The sequence below is a fragment of the Cibotium barometz genome, chromosome 3 (assembly GCF_041138505.1).
Source record: "Cibotium barometz isolate CiBa-2024 chromosome 3, ASM4113850v1, whole genome shotgun sequence".
In the NCBI taxonomy this organism is placed as follows: Eukaryota; Viridiplantae; Streptophyta; class Polypodiopsida; order Cyatheales; family Cibotiaceae; genus Cibotium; species Cibotium barometz.
In genome coordinates this window covers 22118700-22139485 of record NC_141048.1, presented here as the reverse complement: position 1 = coordinate 22139485, position 20786 = coordinate 22118700, and the positions used below count along the sequence as shown (strand labels likewise).

The 20786-nt window shown below is 49.6% G+C and overlaps 1 protein-coding gene across 7 annotated transcripts in view; it reads right to left on the bottom strand.

Moving 5' to 3' along the window:
- The window catches only part of EMB3108 (DEA(D/H)-box RNA helicase family protein), a 120265-nt gene that overhangs the window by 56652 nt on the left and 42827 nt on the right, over window positions 1–20786 (bottom strand). For 6 of the 7 annotated variants that reach the window (XM_086774634.1, XM_086774592.1, XM_086774601.1 and 3 more), the window contains one exon: window positions 20205–20507. The exons of the other annotated variant lie outside the window; for it this stretch is intronic. In XM_086774634.1, coding sequence (XP_086630760.1) covers window positions 20205–20507 — 303 coding nt within the window. The remainder of the gene's footprint in view (window positions 1–20204; window positions 20508–20786) is intronic. 7 annotated transcript variants of the gene reach the window in all.

Genomic DNA, 20786 nt, shown 5'->3' with positions numbered 1-20786 from the left:
ATGAAGACCGTGGTTTTTGGGGAAGAATCAATACCCACACGGAGGTATATGGACTATGTTGTTGGCTCAGCATTTCTACAGCCTATGTTCCGGCTTGGTAGCCTCGTGTTGGGCTGTGTTATGGCATTTGTATATGGATAATCCGGCATCTCCCGTGGGGAGAGTTGTTGAGATATCGAGCTCGTCTAGTGAGGCGGTGGACACTGATGACCCGCCTAGGGGATAGGCCCCACACTTACACCACCGGCATGGTTGGTGAGATCTTGGGTGATATGCGGCCAGTGGGATGACAGGCTGTGTGACAGCCATTATAGAGACTGGCATAGTTATAGCGCCAGCTCATTTAGTTGGGTTCACACTATAGAGAACCCTTGTCTGTATTTGGTTGAGTACTTTTCATACTGTGTGTACTCTTATCTTGTATATGGTGTGTTGAGTGTTGAGTGAAGAAGAAGAAGATTTTTAGCCTCTCACCTTGTGTGTTCTCTATTAGGGTTTTGTGAGTGTGTGTGTGCTTGCAAGAGCTCAAGCTCTCTTCCCCCCTGTATCTTTTCATGGTATCAGAGCCTGGTTCGTGCTAAGGACTGAGCTGCAAGCAAGAGAACCACAGGAAGCGGTCCGAGGATAAGAGCTTCAACTACTCTTCCCTATTTGTGTTGGTGACTACACCCTTGTCGAGAGCTCTACGGGAGGCACCGACAAACGATCTCTGATTGAGGAGCTTTCTTCGCGGGAGTAAAGCTACAGGGCAACTATATTGTCCTATCGGACGCCATTTTTCGGGCCGAAATCACGTTTCGGGCGCGTCTGGACCTCCATTTTTCGCAGGCGATTTCGAGCACTGCGGGTAAGTCATCGATTCTCTGCAGAACTCTGTTTTAAGAACTGCAGGAAGACAGATTGGCTGTGCAGACACAGTGTGTGCTGCAAAGAGGTCAACAGTTGCCATTGGGTGTATGTATGCATATTGAAGTCACTAGTTGTGACATTTGAGAGTACTACAGTACCGCTGCACAAAATACAGCAGTTTGTGCAGGACAAACCAGAGTGCTGTTTCTGGTAAAATTGTGTGTCTGGCAAGATGTCAAATGATGGCATAACCCAGATTGTGGCTGAGAAGCTTGATAAGAACAACTTCCATGCTTGGAGGTTCAGATTGACGAATTTCCTGATGGGAAAGGGCTATTGGGACTACATAGAAGGTGAGCATGAAGAGGCACCGGAGATACCGGACATAAATCCGACTGCTGTAGATGTGAAAGAGTTTAAAGACTGGAACCAAGGAGCCAGGAAAGTTATATATTGGCTCTCCATTAGTATACAGGACACCATGATTGGGCAAATTCAGGATGCCAAGTCCCCCAAGGAGGCATGGGACGCCTTGGTAAAACTCTATGAAACAAATACCAAGGCACGTAAGATACAGTTGAAGAATGAACTTCATACTGTGGAGAAAAAGAGCATGTCTGTGAATGACTATGCATTGAAGATAAAGGGTATTGTGGAATCCCTTGCATCTATTGGTGTGTCAGTAGATGATGATGATAAGGTGGAAGTCTGTCTACGTGGTCTCGGGCCACAATACAAGACGTTCAAGACGTCTATTCAGACTCGGGAAAACATTCCTAACTTTACAGATTTGGTGTCCATGCTGATTATAGAAGAGAAGAGCTTGGGTGGTGAAGACCAACACTCTTCACAAAACAAAAACAGTTCAGAGCAACAAGCCTTCTACATAAGTTCAGGTAGAGGACGAGGTAGAGGAGACCGTGGACGCACAGGTAATCAGAATTATGGCCAGCAGCAGCAGCAGCAGCAGCAGCAGCAGCAACAGTCCCAGAATACACAACAACAACATCAACAACACACAGGTGGAAGAGGCAAATTCAGAGGCAGGGGGAGTCAAAGACATGTCAGCCTGCTTCTTATAACATTCTGCCTGCACATGTCCAGGCTTACCACAATAAAAGCATTCATGTGCATCATTATATTGCCTTTGCCAATTTCCACGTCCCAAAATGGAAAAGTGCAGCAGAACAACTATGCATCCTCAAGCAGAAACAATGAGAATAATGAAAGGTTGTTTGTTATGCAACATGTCGTGAATGCCATGTCTGAAAATGTTGAAGCAGCACAAAAAGATGATGTATGGTATGTAAATTCAGGTGCTTCGAACCACATGACAAGTCATGGGGAGTGATTCAAGGAGATGAAAAACCTTGAAAGACCAGGTTTTGTGGAAACAGGGGATGGCACTGCTCATCCAATTGCCCATGTTGGAGATGTGCCATTGTCTATGCAGGATGGCAAAGTGAAGTACCTTACAAATGTACTTCACGTTCCGAATATAACAAAGAATCTGGTTTCAGTTGGCCAGATGATTGAGCAGGGTTTGCAGGTTCGGTTTAACCCTGATGGTGGTTATGTTGAAGACTTTAAAGACAAGTGCAGGTTGGTTGCAAAAGGCAACAGAGTGGGCAGAATGTTTACGTTGAATGTAGACATGCCTGAAATGAGTGTTGAGATGTTTGCAAATGGTTCGGGAATTGTTGCAGACACAGACATTTGGCATAAAAGGATTGGACATGTGAATGTACTTAAATGGATCGAATGTACTACCTTTTGGTCTCATAGACCCTTTGGAGCTTTAGTAGACATTCAACTCTCTCTCTTTTACTACCCACTATAATGTACTTCAAGGCCTACCTAGTACGTTGGCCTTGATTTTCTCTTTGGACAGATAGTTTTCATGTTGTCTTGGCATCAAGCTTACTCATGGAACACATGTAACATCTTTGTGGTTCATAGACCCTTCGGGGCTTTCGTAGATGTTAATAACATTTCTCTTTCTCTATCTATCAATCTATATGTCTATATATTGTAAACCTTTAGGATTACACAGGCGTAAGCTAAGCTAAGGAGGATAGAAGATGTCCATGGTGCGTGCAGGAGGAAGAGAGATGTGACTAACTAAAAGTAAGAGAGCAGATGATTGCATGGTACAATGATTTTTTTTTTCTTCCGAGAAAAGATCCTTTCATTAGTTATGTAAAAAACGCCCGTAGGGCTACAAAAGAGATCTCTCCTGCTCCTAACAGAGAGAAGAGCAGTGAATACATCATGGCAGCCCGGGAGACTCTCCCTAGGTGCTGCAAAATACAAGCATCAGTCTAAAGGACTGAGCGGCTAAATCATACAATGGGGGGGGGAAAGAGCCAAACAGGTGGCCTGTAGTGCCAACGGGGGGATCCCGTGTGTAGGGTGTAGAACGGGCCGCAGCGCCAAGTGGTATGAAAGGCCTGGCGCCGTAAGATCGCCTCATCCGAGTCTCCTCGGATGCGGTCGTACTGTCCTCGCAGGGTGTGGATCAACTCCTGCCAAATCCCCCGAACAGTCTCTGCTGGTGGCTCTAATCTCCCCTCAAAGGCCGTAAAGCACCGAGCCCTCCAGGTGAACCAGATGGTGAGGCTGCTGAGGAGCTCCCATCGTAAATCCCTCTCCTGTGTCCAGCTGGCGTACGAGAAATCCGGTGCCGGAACCAGGCGAGGCTGGCCCCTAATAAATCTGATGGCCTGACTGCCCTGCTCCATCTCATAGCCCATAGCAGGCCCTGACGAAGTCGACCAAGCAGCGGCACCCCACGTAAACATACCCTCTGGAGAGAGGGGGACCAGAATACGCAGCATCCGCAGCCAAATCTATTGTGCCTGAGGGCAGTCCCAAAGGCAATGTCTCTGTGTCTCCATAGGGTGGCCACATCGGACGCAGGCCGCCGGAAGACCGCTGTAAACAAGCCAAGTGCCAACTGCTGAGCCCCTGTGGGCGACCAGCCACTGAAAAGCCGAGATCCTGCGGGCCTGTCAACTAGCCCAGAGCCGAGCCCAGAAATCCTCCAGGAACTCCTGTGATAGTCCCTGCAATCGCCAATGCCCCGCTGCCGCTGGAGAAACCGTCCTCCTCGCCGTCAAAATATGCCGTCCCAGCCGAACAGTATACTGGAAAAATGTGATCTCTGTGGCCTCAAGGGATGCATAAGGATCATGCCACTCGTACTCTCCAGGGTCCCACTGTAGCCGGGCCAAGGGGCGCGCTGCATATGCCCATATGCGCCAATCCGGGAGCACGTCAGCAGGGTCGGGGTCAATATGCCACTTCCGAGAAGCGGCAGCCACTACCCGAATCCTCTGAAAGGTGCACTCTGCAACCAAAGGCGACTCCACCTCCACTCTCTGGAGTCTGCCCTCATCCTGAATCTCATAATAGAGGCATCTGCCATCCTCAGTGCTAGCTCTGACAGCAATCAGGATCTCCAACTGTGTAAAGGCTCCCATCCACCGTGGGGCCACTGTCACAAATCCCTATATTCTAGGGACATGCGGATGCGTGTCAGGCCTAGAAACATGCGGATGCATGTATGTACTATACCTGGGCATGTGTATGGATCATATGAGTGGATGCATATGAGTCCAAGGACATGGCAGGACATTTGTGGACTTTCGGGCGGTGCCCGTGTGGATTCCGGCCATGCACACATGGTGTGTTATGATGGCAGGCGGAATATTTTCAAGTACAAGAATGATGATAGGTGGTTCTCCAAGTTTACATGTGCACAATGCTGATGCATGCCATAACTTTATTTTACTTTGTGTGACATTGTCTTGCTGCCCGGACAATGCTTGTTATTTTGGCTTGTGAAGTCCGAGGGACCGGGGACGCCCCGGCACCTTGTGGACACGTGTGTGCACTCCTGCTTGGGCCTAAAACTGTGGGCTTATGGGTTTTGCAGGTGGTAAGTGCGTCCACACTCAATTTACAGCTTATTTCATTTACTACTAAAGTTTATTGGTTTGCAGGTCCACACTCATTAATAAGTGGCCGGACAACTTATAATGCGTTCGCATTTGGTTGGACCAAAATTAATGAAGTCCGGACAGCCTATGGCCATTTCCCATTTGGTTGGACCTAAACTTATACAAACAGGACAAATGGAGCACTATGGGCTGGACACCTACCTGGACACCTTATGGGGACACTTGTCAGCCTGTATGTGAACCCACCAAGCCCCATAGGTGGCACTGGAGAAAGGCGCCTCCTTCAAGAGGTCTTTTGGGCTGTTTTATTCATTATTCAACACATTGGAGAGCTGATTGAAGCTTTGGGAGTTGCTACAGGGCTGGTTGCTTGCTTCCCGGACTCACACAAGCTTGGATAATGATCCCCACACTCTTCTAAAGGGCTGGTTGGTAAATTTCAGACCTGTATTTTCTGGTTATTGCGAGTTTTGGGCTGGTTACAAGTGTCCAAAGTCAACTTGGACAATACAGGACAGCTCTAGGGACCTCCACAGGGCTGTAGGACCCTTAACAGGTGGATTTCTCGCGATGGAAAGTTGCTGTTTTGGACTGGTTATTGCATAAAACAGGCTGGACAGCAATGGAATATGTGAGCATGGATGTGTCTCAAGGATTCCTGGTGTAACAGGTGTTTAGGGCAAGCATTGGGAACACTTGCTCGCGGAGAACACAGGTTTCTGGATCAGTTTCTCGCGTGGAAACAGGGCCTAAAGATCCATTTACATCCTGTGCAGGGCGGAGTACCTGTGAGGATTGTGATACTCTTGTGCAGGGCGGATGTACCTGTGAAGAGGCTTGTGCAGGGCGGATGTACCTGTGTGTAGGGCGGATGTACCTACAAATTCTCTTGTTTGAAATGTATTCATTCATGATGTATTTGGAAGAATCAGGTGCAGGCTGGTGGTGAATCCCCAGGCACCCATAATCTTGTACTTTGCAGACTCTTTTGGTAATATAACCTAAAGGGGGGGGGTCAGCCTATCATCGGCCCCTTTATGTGGTGTACTGTCATTTTCAGCTTTGTGGTTGTAATGCTCAATTGTTAAGTGCTCAGAATCTTGTTCACATTTATACGATTCCAATTCACGCTTCCGCCTCCCGTTACATTGGTATCAGAGCTCAGTTTTTCTCCTCATTGGAAAACGGTCTGAGGCTTGGAATCATAAGTGGTGACCTGATTTGAGTGTCATGGACAGCCACATTTCTGACAGTGTGGAGAACACACAGGACCGTGAACTTCATGGTACAAGGGATGCAAGAGATGCTGCAGGCAATGATGTCTATGGAGATGCAGGTACTCATGACACTATGCATTCTGATTTGGAATCTTTGAGGCGTCAAGTGCGACGCTATAGGGCTGAAACCGAAGAGCTTAGGTCATTTAAAAATGACCCGGATGTACAAAGGGTGTTGGCTGCGAAGGCAAAGGCTTCGGTCCATGAAGTCACTTTTGAAGCAATTGCAAAGGAAATGGATGTTGAGAAACCCCGAGAGCTTGCACTTGCATACCTAATGGTTAAGGGTGATGTATACACTGAAGCAGATGGTAGTTTGGCTTTCAAGAAGCCACCCCTCATGGCTACCCATGGTGATGCACATGATGCACAACAAGCAGAAAGAGCACAGCAAGTGCCAAATGCTGAAAGGACAAGAGTCCCTGGTGCTAGGCTTGATGCAGGTCAAGAGAAGAGTAAGGATGAGGGATCCTCTACTCATTCCCGCTTTGCTCCAAGAAGACATGTCCGTTCTCGTGTTGAGCTTTCCACTCATTTGGAGAGTGTGACTCAAGAGAGAACGAAGAGGGATCGTGAATCTTCATCGCGGCATCTTCATCATGCAGATGAACAGGATGTACATAGGGATGCTTATAGAAGGAAGAAGCCCCGAGAGTTCAAGTCCGGTGACAAGGATGTAAAGTTTGAAAACTTTCAGGGACGGATGGACTCTACCAAAGCACTTGCTTTCATCAGACAGTTTGAGATAGCTTTTTGCAATGAAGACTTTTCGGAAAAGTCTATGCTCAGGCATGTGGGAATGCATCTCAAGGATACGGCAAGTGATTGGTGGCTTGCAAAAATACTTGATGGAAGTGCTGCCCCAACTTGGTCTTCTTTCAAAATTCAGTTTTATGATCAATTCTTACCACCAAACTTTGCAAAGGATGTACGCAAGGAGTGGGATTGGCTGTCCCAAGATGAGGGAGAGTCCGTTGCTTCATACATAGCAAAGTTTTGGAAAGTCCTTCTCAAGGTTACTCCCTTCATGAAGATTGGAGAGGACGAGAAGAAGAGAAAGTTTGAATCGGGGCTCCATCACATCATTCAACAAAGCTTGGGAGTGTACCCAAATAAGACCATACAAGAGCTTATACACTCAGCCATGATTGCGGAGAACTTGCACATGAAAGCACCCACAAATAAGCCATTTGCAGGTCAAAACAAGAGCAAATTCAGGGCTGGTTATGACCAGAAAAAGGGTGGACAGCCACCTAAGAATGCTCCCAAAGATGGCCGAGATGCAAAGGATGACTCCGAAAAGAAGCCGGGGGGTAAACGCCACAATTTTGGGCTCTCAAAACAGCAATTGGAAGAGTACAGGAAGGCTGGAAAATGCTTTAAGTGTGGCAGTAAAGATCATATATATCCTAAATGCCCACAGAATCCTAAAAATGCTGAGCCTAATGTGGAAAAGCCTCTTGTGAATGTTGTACCCGATGTGCAGGGTAATACAGGGCATGAGCCCAAGAGTAGAGTCATATGCAAGGCTTGGGGCAAATTGAAGGATCAGCCCGCTTTGTTTCTTTTTGATGATGCTTCCACAGATAACTTTATATCCGTACAGATGGCTGCCGCCATAGGTCTCAATGTGGAAGACATGGGAATGCAAATGAATGCAGATGCCGCCTTCGAGGGCAAACAGGTTGATGTAACTCCGGTCATTGGTAAGCTCCGTGTACATATACAGGACTACCTCGACTATGAGAGCTTTTTAGTGGCTCCTCTTACAGGTTGTGATGTTTTGTTGGGGATGCCCTGGCATCACCGTTTAGAGCCTGTTAAGGCCTACAAAGAGAAGAAAATCAGCTTTGTACATAGAGGCCGTGAGCACTCTATAGATGCTGGTACTACTGGAAGTACCATACCTCTTGTAAGCCATGTACAAATTAATAAGGCAATAAAGAAATCAGCTTGTTCTTACTTGGTTTTTGTACGTGATACCATTGAACATTCTAGTGTTGATGTTAGTACATTAGATCAAAACAAGCTTAACTTTTTGGATGAGTTCAAAGATTGTTTTGCGAATGCTTTGCCAGCAAGGTTGCCACCAGAGAGGCCGGAAGATCATTGCATAGATCTAATTCCCGGTAGCTCTCCACCTAATAGGCCACCATACAGGGTGAGTGCTAGTCAACAAGAAGAGATTATGGCACAGGTGAATGAACTTTTGGATGAAGGTTTGATTCGGCCTAGTTCCTCGCCATATTGCTCGCCGGTACTTCTTGTTCAAAAGAAGGATGGTACTTACAGGATGTGTGTTGATTACCGTGCCCTCAATAAGATAACCATCAAGAATCAGTTTCCCATTCCGCGTATTGATGACATCTTGGACAAGCTTGAAGGTTCGGCATGTTTCAGCCGAATAGACCTCAAGAGTGGGTATCATCAAGTGAGAGTGGCACCTCAAGATGTACACAAGACTGCATTCAGGACAGCCTTTGGTCTTTATGAGTTTTTGGTGGTGCCTTTTGGCCTTACAAATGCACCCGCTACCTTCAACAGGATGATGGACAGGGTGTTCAGAAAGCATAGAAAGTTCACAGGTATATTCTTTGATGACATTATTGTATTCTCAAAGAATGAAGCCCAACATCGTGAGCACCTGGCTATTGTGTTTAAAGAGCTTAAGGAAAATCAGCTCTACATAAATGCAAAAAAGAGTGAATTCTTTCTCCCAGAGATTCACTATCTTGGTCACATTGTATCAAAGGATGGTGTGCGCATGGATCCCGCAAAGATACAAACCATGCAAGAATGGCCAGAGCTGAAATCAGTCCATGAAGTGAGGAGCTTCCTTGGTTTATGTGCTTACTACAGGAGGTTCGTCAAGCATTTTGCTTTCATTGCCGCTCCGTTACATGATTTAACGAAGAAGAAAGCAATCTTTAAATGGACACAAGAAGAGAGAGATGCCTTTCAAAAGTTGAAGAGTGCAATCATCTCGGGACCGGTACTCATTATTCCGGATTTGCACAAACCTTTTGTTGTGGAATGTGATGCAAGTGGGGACTGCATAGGGGCTGTTTTAAACCAAGAAGGACATGCCATTGCCTATGAGAGCAGACGCTTGCAACATGCAGAGCTTCACTTACAGGTTTATGAGAAGGAGTTGTTGGCTGTAATTCATGCCCTTACTATTTGGAAACACTATCTTTTAGGGGCTGATTTTATGGTCAAAACTGATCATCAAAGTTTGAGATACTTTTTGACTCAAAGTAAGCTCTCAGAGAAGCATATGAGATGGGCAAATTTCCTCTCAATGTTTCATTTTCAGATTTTACACACTCCAGGGAAAAAGAATGTGGTGGCGGATGCCTTATCTAGACGACCACAGGTTCATGCTATTACAGTTGCATACCATGAGGACTTATCGGATATGCGTAATACTTATCATCTGGATGAAGATTTTGCACATGTATGGGCTGATTTGCAAGAGGGTATTGCTGTCCCATCTTATGTCATAAGAGATGGATATCTCATGATGCAAAATCGTATGTGTGTGGTAAAGAACCTTCGCCATAAGGTTATGGATGAGTGCCATGCGCCTCCATATGCAGGTCATAGAGGCATTTTGGCCACAGCACAAGCTTTGGAGAGGTATTTCTTTTGGCCACATATTCGCAAGGATATTGAAGCATATGTACGTGAATGTATGGTATGTCAAAAGGTCAAATTTGACAGACATAAAGCACCTGGATTGCTTCAACCTTTGCCTATACCAAATGAACCATGGGAAAGCATTGCTATGGATTTCATTATGGATTTGCCAAGGACGCCACAGGGAAATGATGCTATTTGGACCATTATTGACAGGTTTAGCAAGCAGGCACATTTCATTCCCGTGCGCAAGACAATAAAGCCAGATCATATGGCTAGGATGTTTTTGGCACAGATATTCAAACACCATGGCATGCCTAAATCTATTGTGGGGGATAGAGATCCTAGAACCACAAGTTTATTTTGGCGCGCATTGTTTGACAATATGGGTACAAAGCTGAACTTCTCATCAGCTTACCATCCACAGACAGATGGGCAAAGTGAAATAGCAAATTCAGCCGTCCTCGACTTGCTGAAATCTTATGTATCCGACCGCAAATCGGATTGGGAGAAGTATTTACCACTTGTGGAATTTGCCTACAACAACACGGTACATACTTCTACGGGCAAGGCGCCCTTTGAGATTATCTATGGCAAGGTGGTACTACCACCCATCCTTCGTACAAAGGATGAGATTTTTGCAGCAGATGAGTATGTCAGAGACTTGGATACTGCATTTGCACAGGTACGGACAGCCATAGAGAGGTCTCAAACCAAGAATAAAAAGGCAGCTGATAAGCATAGAAGGGATGTACAATTCAAACAAGGTGATTGGGTCTTGCTGAAATTTGAAAAGGCACGCCTTCGGAAGAGGCCAGGGAAAGAGGGAAAGTACCCTAAACTTTCCAACAGGTATTATGGACCTTTTCAGATCTTGGAGAAGATCAATGATGTTGCATTTCGGCTTGTACTCCCAGATCATTGGAACATGCATAATGCTTTTCATGTGAGCCTATTGAGGCCTTATGTGGGACCGACACCGTTTGAGCCGGTTTTGGAAGACCCACCCGAGGTGGATGAGCTGAAGAAATTCTTCAACCTGAACAGATTGTTTTTCACAAGGAACGAAAGCTTGCGGGAGGCAAACTTGTTCGTAGGTACCTTGTGAAGTTCAAGAATTATTCAGCTTTGGATGCGAAATGGATGGATGAGGCCTACTTCGAGGATTACCCAGATCTTTTGAAGGCCTATCTGGAGGCTTTTCAGTTGCGGTCAACTGATTAGAAGCCGGGGGGATGTCACAAATCCCTATATTCTAGGGACATGCGGATGCGTGTCAGGCCTAGAAACATGCGGATGCATGTATGTACTATACCTGGGCATGTGTATGGATCATATGAGTGGATGCATATGAGTCCAAGGACATGGCAGGACATTTGTGGACTTTCGGGCGGTGCCCGTGTGGATTCCGGCCATGCACACATGGTGTGTTATGATGGCAGGCGGAATATTTTCAAGTACAAGAATGATGATAGGTGGTTCTCCAAGTTTACATGTGCACAATGCATAAATGATGCATGCCATAACTTTATTTTACTTTGTGTGACATTGTCTTGCTGCCTGGACAATGCTTGTTATTTTGGCTTGTGAAGTCCGAGGGACCGGGGACGCCCGGGCACCTTGTGGACACGTGTGTGCCCTCCTGCTTGGGCCTAAAACTGTGGGCTTATGGGTTTTGCAGGTGGTAAGTGCGTCCACACTCAATTTACAGCTTATTTCATTTACTACTAAAGTTTATTGGTTTGCAGGTCCACACTCATTAATAAGTGGCCGGACAACTTATAATGCGTTCGCATTTGGTTGGACCAAAATTAATGAAGTCCGGACAGCCTATGGCCATTTCCCATTTGGTTGGACCTAAACTTATACAAACAGGACAAATGGAGCACTATGGGCTGGACACCTACCTGGACACCTTATGGGGACACTTGTCAGCCTGTATGTGAACCCACCAAGCCCCATAGGTGGCACTGGAGAAAGGCGCCTCCTTCAAGAGGTCTTTTGGGCTGTTTTATTCATTATTCAACACATTGGAGAGCTGATTGAAGCTTTGGGAGTTGCTACAGGGCTGGTTGCTTGCTTCCCGGACTCACACAAGCTTGGATAATGATCCCCACACTCTTCTAAAGGGCTGGTTGGTAAATTTCAGACCTGTATTTTCTGGTTATTGCGAGTTTTGGGCTGGTTACAGGTGTCCAAAGTCAACTTGGACAATACAGGACAGCTCTAGGGACCTCCACAGGGCTGTAGGACCCTTAACAGGTGGATTTCTCGCGATGGAAAGTTGCTGTTTTGGACTGGTTATTGCATAAAACAGGCTGGACAGCAATGGAATATGTGAGCATGGATGTGTCTCAAGGATTCCTGGTGTAACAGGTGTTTAGGGCAAGCATTGGGAACACTTGCTCGCGGAGAACACAGGTTTCTGGATCAGTTTCTCGCGTGGAAACAGGGCCTAAAGATCCATTTACATCCTGTGCAGGGCGGAGTACCTGTGAGGATTGTGATACTCTTGTGCAGGGCGGATGTACCTGTGAAGAGGCTTGTGCAGGGCGGATGTACCTGTGTGTAGGGCGGATGTAGCTACAAATTCTCTTGTTTGAAATGTATTCATTCATGATGTATTTGGAAGAATCAGGTGCAGGCTGGTGGTGAATCCCCAGGCACCCATAATCTTGTACTTTGCAGACTCTTTTGGTAATATAACCTAAAGGGGGGGGGTCAGCCTATCATCGGCCTTTTTATGCGGTGTACTGTCATTTTCAGCTTTGTGGTTGTAATGCTCAATTGTTAAGTGCTCAGAATCTTGTTCACATTTATACGATTCCAATTCACGCTTCCGCCTCCCGTTACAGCCACTGGCTCGAGAGGTGTGAACCACTCCTCTGTAAGTGCCTCCTGAATATCATCCCTCATAATCAACCCCCCTCTGAAGTGACTCAGCCTCTCCACCTGGGTCTCCTCTGGTAGACTGCAGAAAGCCTGCCAGTCTCCAAAACTACGAGCTGGGCCTGCCGCTAAAGGTCCCCAGGCTAGACGAGGCCGAGAACCCAGCATATGACCCTGCTCTGTACGAACCGCTGGGCTCCAGATGAGCGGCTGCCTGGCCCGCTCCTCAACACAAGAAGGAGGCCGCTGAGAGAGCCCCGGTCTCAACAGCTCCCAAGCTCTCAGGATACTCAAAGCAAATCTGTCCTCCCATCCTCTACTGAGGCCTGTCCTCCTCATCTCTATGAAGATCCAGCGAATCTCTGGTGCCCAAGTACCCCCTGCAGGAGGCGCCCGGGCCTGCAGTCGCTGCAAGAGGAGCTCTTTCCAAGGCTCAGCGCCTGGAAGCAACCCCCGAACAATAAGCTTCCCCAATAAGGCTCTACTCTGATCGACTGGATCTATAATGCCCAAACCGCCCTGAGCCAGCGGAAGTGTAATAACTGCCCATGCAACCTTTGCCCGAGCTGGCTGACCGTCCCGCCCAGACCACAGAAAGTTCCTGATCAGCCTCTGTACCTGGCTGATGCAAGAGCTCGAGAAAATCCAGCAAGACGTAATGTACCACATAGTCGCTAACAGCACCTGATTTGCCACCACCACCCTCCCAGCCAAGGATAGTCGAGCTGTACTCCAATACAATAGCTTCTTCCGAATGCTCAGAAGAAGCGGGGCAATCTGCTGCTCAGGTGACAAATCGAGGCCAATCTGGCATCCCAAATACCGCACTGCTGTGCCGGGAGGAATCCATCTAAAACCGGGGTCCGGACTCCATGCCGGAGTGGGAGCACTACTGATCCAAAAGGCCACTGTCTTGCGCCAATTGATCAATGCTCCCGAAGCTGCACTAAAAACCTGGAGCGACTGCTCTGCCCGAATAAGATTGGCCTCTTGGCCATGCAAAAATAAGCCCGTGTCGTCTGCAAACTCAGCATCAAGCAAATCCTCCCCCCGGACTGGGAGCTGAAGTCCTCTCAAACCAACCTCCTCTGCCGACAAATACATACTCATAGCCTCCGCAAAGAAGAGAAAAAGGAAAGGGGCGAGAGGACACCCCTGACGGACTGATCTGGTCAGCTCAAAACTCGGCCCCCGACCTCCTGCAATCAGCACCTGGCTGCGAGCTGTGGAAAACAAAGCTGCCACCCCTCTGATCCATCCTGGCTCAAAGCCCAGGCGTAGCATAGTGCCCTCTAAGGATCCCCAATCAACTCTATCGTATGCCTTCTCAAAATCGAGAAGCATCACGACCAAGTCCTCGCCAAGAAACCTAGCTCGGGCCGTCGCCTCCCAGAAAGTAAAGATGTTGTCAAGGATACTGCGCTCCTTGACAAATCCTGTCTGAGTAGCATGAATCAACTCCCCCAGGAAGGGCTGGATCCTCAAACTCAAGGCCTTTGCCAAGACCTTGTAGACAGTATTGAGGATCGTAATAGGCCTCCAATGCCGAATATCATCTGATACTCCCTCTCCCTTGGGGATAAGATAGATCAAGCCCTCTGAAAAGCTCTGCGGCATCACCCCAATGTCCAAAACATGCTGAAAGCCCCTGCGGAGGCCTGGCCCCAAAAGGTCCCAATAGCGCATAAAAAAGGCCGGCGTCAGTCCGTCCTCCCCTGGGCAACTATGTCGCGGCAGGACCCTCAAGGCCTCGGCAAGCTCAATCTCTGACAGAGGCGCACCTAGAACTGTGCGCATATGGTGTGTGACCCTCCTCTGCACATGGGCCCACACAGTCTGTCTGCATACATCTCGATCCTCAGTGGCTGGCTCCGCTGAAAGCAAGTCTCTATAAAAAGCAGTGGCAATGGCTCTGATCTCCCCGAGCTCAGTAGCTATCGATCCATCCGGTCTACCAAGCTGGCGAACCCCTGCTCGCGCATGACGGGGTCCAGTGATCTCAAAAAACTCCCCAGTCACTCTATCACCAAGCTGCGTCCACTGAGAGGCCTGACGACGATAGTAAAACTCATGTCTCTGCTCCTCTGCCTCTCTAACCTCCTGGCGTGCCTGGCTCAGCTGGGACGCCACCCACTCACATGCAGGCTGCTGCTCCTGAAGGCACTGTAGCGAAGCAAGGCTGCGTCTCAGCCGTTGCTCCCGCTCGCGAATCTCTCCCAGTCGTGTCAAAGCTGCAGCGTGTAGAAAAGAGCTAAGATCAATGAGTCCCTGGGCACACTGGCCCGCTGCATCCTGGTCAGAACACTGACTATCATGCCAGATCCTCTCAATGTCCTCAGCGAGACTGGGGTCTGCAAGTACCCTCTCTGGGATCCTCAACTGCAAGCTGGGCTCCCGTGTCCCCTCCTCCAAAGTCAATATAACTGGCGCATGATCTGAAAATGAGGTGCCAGCAAGAATGCCGACGGAGCCCCCTCGCTCCCCCAACCAATCGCCCACATAAAAGCGATCAATCCGAGATAGATTAGTCCCTCCCTGCCGGCGATCCGACCGAGAGAAACTAAGACTGTCCTGAGACCGGGAGAAAGCCCCATGCTGCCATGCATCAGTGATCCTCAGTGACATGCAAAACCGGTCCCAAGCTGCAAGCTCCGTGCCGTGCACTGTAACATGACTGCCTCCCACCCTATCTGCCGGGTCCTCAAGCATGTTGAAGTCTCCCCCAACACACCAATGTGCGGCCTCTGGCAATGCATCTGTAACCTGAGTCCAGAACTCTGCTCTGGCACTAGCATGATTGGGCGCATAGATGTTGAGCACACCCAATAGCTCATCATGCATCCTCAGAATGACATACTGTGCTCTACCAGGCACAATGATCCCTCGATCCACAATGGCCTGCCGCCATGCATCTGCAATAACCATGCATACTCCTCCCTGTCCACCCAAAGGACCAAACCCTGCAGACCAGAAAGTGTCCCATCTACCAGGCATCACCGAACCATATCTCCGGATCCTGCTCTCACCCAAGTGGTGCTCCTGCATCATCAGAATGTCAATGCTGCCACCAACCAGGCATCTCTGTAGCTCCTGCCTCAAGCAGCCTCGATAGCGTATAAAGTGTGCTCCGCCAAGGCCCTGTACATTCCATGAGATGATCCTCATGGATGTCCTACTGAGGTGGATGCTGTCTCAGCCGTACGGCGGGCCTTCGCAAGCGGCTTGGATGGAGAGTAGTCCCCATCCGAACGGCTGCGAGTCTGCCCACCCGGTGTACTGCAAGAATCCCGGATCAGGCGCCAGTGGCTGTGACCCATGGCGACTGCCTCCTGCTCTGACATAGTAACCTCGTGTATACTCACATATCCTGGGTCGCGTGCCAAATCTGCAACTATGCGCACGACCAAATGCCGAATCCCGGATGTATCCACACTCCCGGGATCCAAGAAAAAATGAGCCAACTCCCAAAGTCGGCCTATCACATCTGTAACCTCCAAATCGCTCATGTGATGAGAAAACTCAACTGCCTGAGTCTTCAACGTGCTGAGAGCGAGCTCTAGAGTCCACTCCCGGTCACAAGGTCCACATAGAGGGAAAGAGAAGGCCACCGCTGAGTCTAGTGCCTCCTCCCCGCGGGCCGGAGGTATCACTACATGCACTCGGATGGGTGCTGGCTCATGGGGGCCCTCTGCTCCAAAAAGCCGTGTGAAGGTATAATCAAACGCCTCCGAGCGCTGTCGAATGCCGAGGCGACTCAGCCGACTGCGGATAGATGAAATCCGTGAGGCCCTAATCGGCATAGGTCTCCTCTGTGATGCTCGAGCGAGGTCAGTGCTCAGCGCTCTCCGGACTGCAGGTGAGCGCCAGGGAACTGCCAGGACCTCCCGGGAAGGCGAGGCGGGCGGAGGGGGAGGAGGGGGAAGCGAGGGAGGAGGAGAGGGAGCCGCTGCCGAGACCGGAGCGGGGGCGGGAGGAGGCGATGGTGGAAGCGAGGCGGTGGGAGGGGATGGGTGTGGGGGAGGTGAAGGAGGGGGAGCTGGCATCTCCTGGTCCTCGGTCGCTGCAGGGGTCTCCTCCTGAAGGGGAGCAAATCTGTTCCTCACGGGAACCCAGTGAGGCTGAGACTGTGGCTGCTGCTGCAGCGGTATCTGGGCGTGCTGCTGTGGCTGTCTCCCTCGACGGCGCCCCTGTCCAGGCTGCCACTCCGAGGTCTCTGTGGCCTGAGCAGGTGTCCCTGAGGCAGCCTGCCGAGCCGAATCTGTGGGCGGGCCATCCGTGGCCTGCTGCTGTGGTGAGGGCCGAGGTCTCCTGCGAGGGCAGGCCTTGGCCAAATGACCGACCTGCCTGCAAATGAAGCACTGGTTCGGGAGCCCCGAGAACTCCACTCTCTGATCTATCCACCCCCCCCCTATCCTAGGTAGCTGAATGACCTTAGGAAGGGAGGAGATGTCAGATACCAACACTCTGACCGAAGGTAGCCCAGCTGCTCTGGCCACCACTGAAGCTGCTGAGGGGCCCGTCTCAAGAACCGAGCCCACCAATGCTCCGAGCCTGGAGAGGAGCGGAAGATACTCCCGGCGGAGACCAGGGAAACAAACTGTAATATGGAAGAGGCGCTCTCCCTGCTCCGCCGCAGCTGGGTCAAATCCATGCTGCCAAGGCCTGAAGAAAGCCCGAGTACCCCTGATATCCAGAGGACTCATGGCAAGGACCTTGGCAACGCTCTGGGCGGCCTCGAACTCGATCTGATAATGTCCCCGGCCCAAGAGCTGTACATCCAGGATCTTGCCCACATCTGCAAGAAGGCGAGCCTTAAGTAGATCCCTGATCTCCCCTCTGCTGGGGCGAGTGCCGACTATACAGCAGATGGTGGAGTGAGCCTGAAGGCGTTCCACCTCTGCGGTGAGGCTCGCTTCCTCTTCCGGCGAAAGAGAAAGCCTGATGGGGATGACCTCAGGGGCGGGCGAGGGGGCTGCGGAAGAGTCCCTCTAAGGCGAGGCGGGAGGAGTCTCCATCAGAGCCTGAAGCTCAAGCGAAGGCGAGGCGAAAGCGGAAAACCTGCAAGAAGCGGGCTGCACACCAAGAGGCGGAAGGACGGATGACAATGAGGAAAAAAAAACAAAAACCCCCAAGGGGTGAAAAGCAGCACAACAGAGGAGGGAGGGGGGGGGCGAAAAACGGAGGAGAGGCCCAGAGGGGGGGGGGGGGGGGGGGGGCGGCGACAACGCGAGAAGGAGGGGGGGGGGCGCTGCTGAAAGGAGGCGGGCGTGAAGAGGCGAAGAGGCGGGGGGGCGAACTGGCGGCAGCGGGGAGGGAGGGCGAACAGGAGGCAGCGGGGAGGGAGGGCAAACTGGCGAAGAGGGGAGGGGGGCGAACTGGCGAAGAGGGGGGGGAGGCGCAGCAGCGAGGAAGGAGGGGGGGGCGGCGCAGCAGCGAGGAAGGAGGGGGGGGGGCGCAGCGGCGAGCAGAGGGGAGCAAGCGGGGGGCGGAAGGAAGGAAAAGGCCGCGAGGAGGGGGGGGGGGGCGATGGCGCGCAGAGCAGGGTGGAGGCGGGAGCTTCAGCGAGCGGAATCAGGACAAGTGTTGTCTTGTCTACATAGACTTCCTACTCGCATGGTACAATGATTTGCTTATGATTGATTGATTTAAAGTTCACAAAGTACAATGCTTTTATAGCCTTAGAGGCTCTCTACCTAGGTATTATCTAAATCACTCATAGGGAGTGTTCACACACACTAACACTCAAAGGAAGCATGCATATACAAGAGACTCCGAATCCCAACAATCCCCCCTTCAAAGTTAGGTGGTGTTTATGAGGAATAGCCTTCCTACTTAAGGTGATTTGGGCTGACTGGCACCATGTGATGCAAAAGATCATAGTGGTCATACCTGACGTGATACCACACATGAGATTCTTCAGCTTCTAGAACTATCCACCCCTAACTCAAAACATGGGTAACATAGGAATGGAGCCTTTTATAAAGTAAGGCATTACAATGATATAAGAGAGAAAACACACACATAGGGTTTATTTAATTCAGATTTTGAGGGACATCTCGGGTAGAGAACCCTTGACTCAACCATAGAGATTCTTCAAAAGCCCATCTGTCATCTACTTGAGAAAGAGATAGTGCTTGAGAGCTTTTTCAGGTACTGGTTTCCGGCTTCTCTGGAGATCTCCAAACTCTTCATCTTCCTGTTCTACTAGGTTGGCATGATTCTACTCCTACTCTTTTGCAATCCGCTTGTAGCAACCTTCTTCGGTGTGTCCCAGCTTCTTGGAGAATGTGCACTTGACTGCTTTCCCTTGGGTCTACCCTTCTTCATTTTGGACATGTAGCCCCTCTCTATGTCATGACTAACAGAAGCTTGCTCTCGAAGTCAATGATCCTCGTCAATGAGGATAGCCACTATGTCTTCATATGGCATCTCTCTACACCTGATGTGAAGACAACACCTCCTTGTACTTTTCTATCTCTTCCAAGTTGGAGAAGAGCACTGCTTTCTTGTGCTACTTCTGTTGAGGTCCATGGTGTAGGCAGAGACTAATGACAACTCTGAGTAGAAGCAACAACATGGTGTAGAAGCATTAGATAAAAAAGGCATGGAAGCATCCCTGAAGAGGCTGTACGTGCCGCACACGTAGAAGCTGGTTGCAACCAAATTCGACGGATGGCTCCAAAGGTGGCGCAGGCAGAGGTGAGCTTGTGGGCGGCTGCACAGGTGGTGCAGGCAAAGAGGTGCACAGTCAGAGGTGGAAGCAGGGAGTGGAGGAAGCCGGTGCTTTATAGAGGTGGCAGAGCTATTGTAACTTTGAAGCGATGGCTGATGTGGTGCCCGATGTCAGCAGCAAGTCATGTTGGCATAGGTGGCAAAGAGACGCACCAGAGGCGAGGAGACACCCCAGCAAAGCATGATCAAGGCACGTGTTGGCGGGGCGAAGTGCGGGCCAGAGTCAGAGAAGGGGGTCACTCACAAATTCCGCCTAGTGGGCTGGCGTCTCAGCTGGGCTCCTTGCCCCCCTGTCCGCCCAGCCGGTTGAGCAACCCACTCAGCTCAGCTCACTCGCTTCACTATCATGAGCACCGCCAGGGCTGGCGGAGCAATGGTGGCAAGTTGGCGGAGCAATGGGCCGCAGCGGCGCTGCAAGAGATATAGGCCGGGAGACAAAGAAGCGGGGCAGTTACCAAGAGTTGATGGCTTGGCACCGGCGAAGGCCAAGAGAGTGGCTCTGATACCAAATGTAAACCTAAAGGGTTAGACGGCTAAGCTGAGCTAAGGATGATAGAAGATCTCCATGGTGCGTGCAGGAGGGAGAGAGATGTGACTAACTGAAAGTAAGAGAGCAGATGACTGCACAGGATTGCACGGTACAATGATTCACTTATGATTGATTGATTTAAAGTTCACAAAGTACAGTGCTTTTATAGCCTTAGAGGCTCTCCTTGATCACATCACTAAATATTATCGAAATCACTCATAGGGAGTGTTCACATATATGTATTTTAATAGGTAAGAAAAATACATATATATACACATATATCTTCAGTAGGTAAGAAAAATATAGCAAGCGTAAAATAATACCAACCTGACCTCCGGACACAACCGAAGCCTTCAGCAGCGGTGCCCCAACGCTGTCACGAAGTGCATTGGCCATCTCAGTCACCTGTTCACAAAGCATGGCATTTGGGCATAATACAAGGGCAAAGTGTTGCTTCTCTGACAAATATGCCTCATTTAGAGATTGAGTGCCTGCGGCCTCTCGTTTAAGTTGAATCCTTTTCAGTAATTTACTGAAAAGAGGTGCAAGGTAGGCCTGAGTTTTGCCACTTCCAGTTTCGGCTGCCATGACAACATCTCCATCTGTGAGAATAGACGGTACAGCAGCAGCCTGTAAAATATTCAGAGTAATGTCATGGCCAACTTGCTAAATGATGTGTAGAGTAGACAAATTCTGATGAAACCTGTGCTTAAGAAAATGCAAGAAACTGAAAGAAAAAACCAACCCAAACAGACCACCACATTGCATCCCAACAGCCGGTCCCCCTGCCTTCAGCCACACATTTGTGATATGAAAATAATCAATATAGTCAGCAACACTAGTGTAACCGCTTGCCTGGACGAGGACAAGGAAGCACCTGGGAAGAAAGAGGAGGGATGGGGGGAAAAG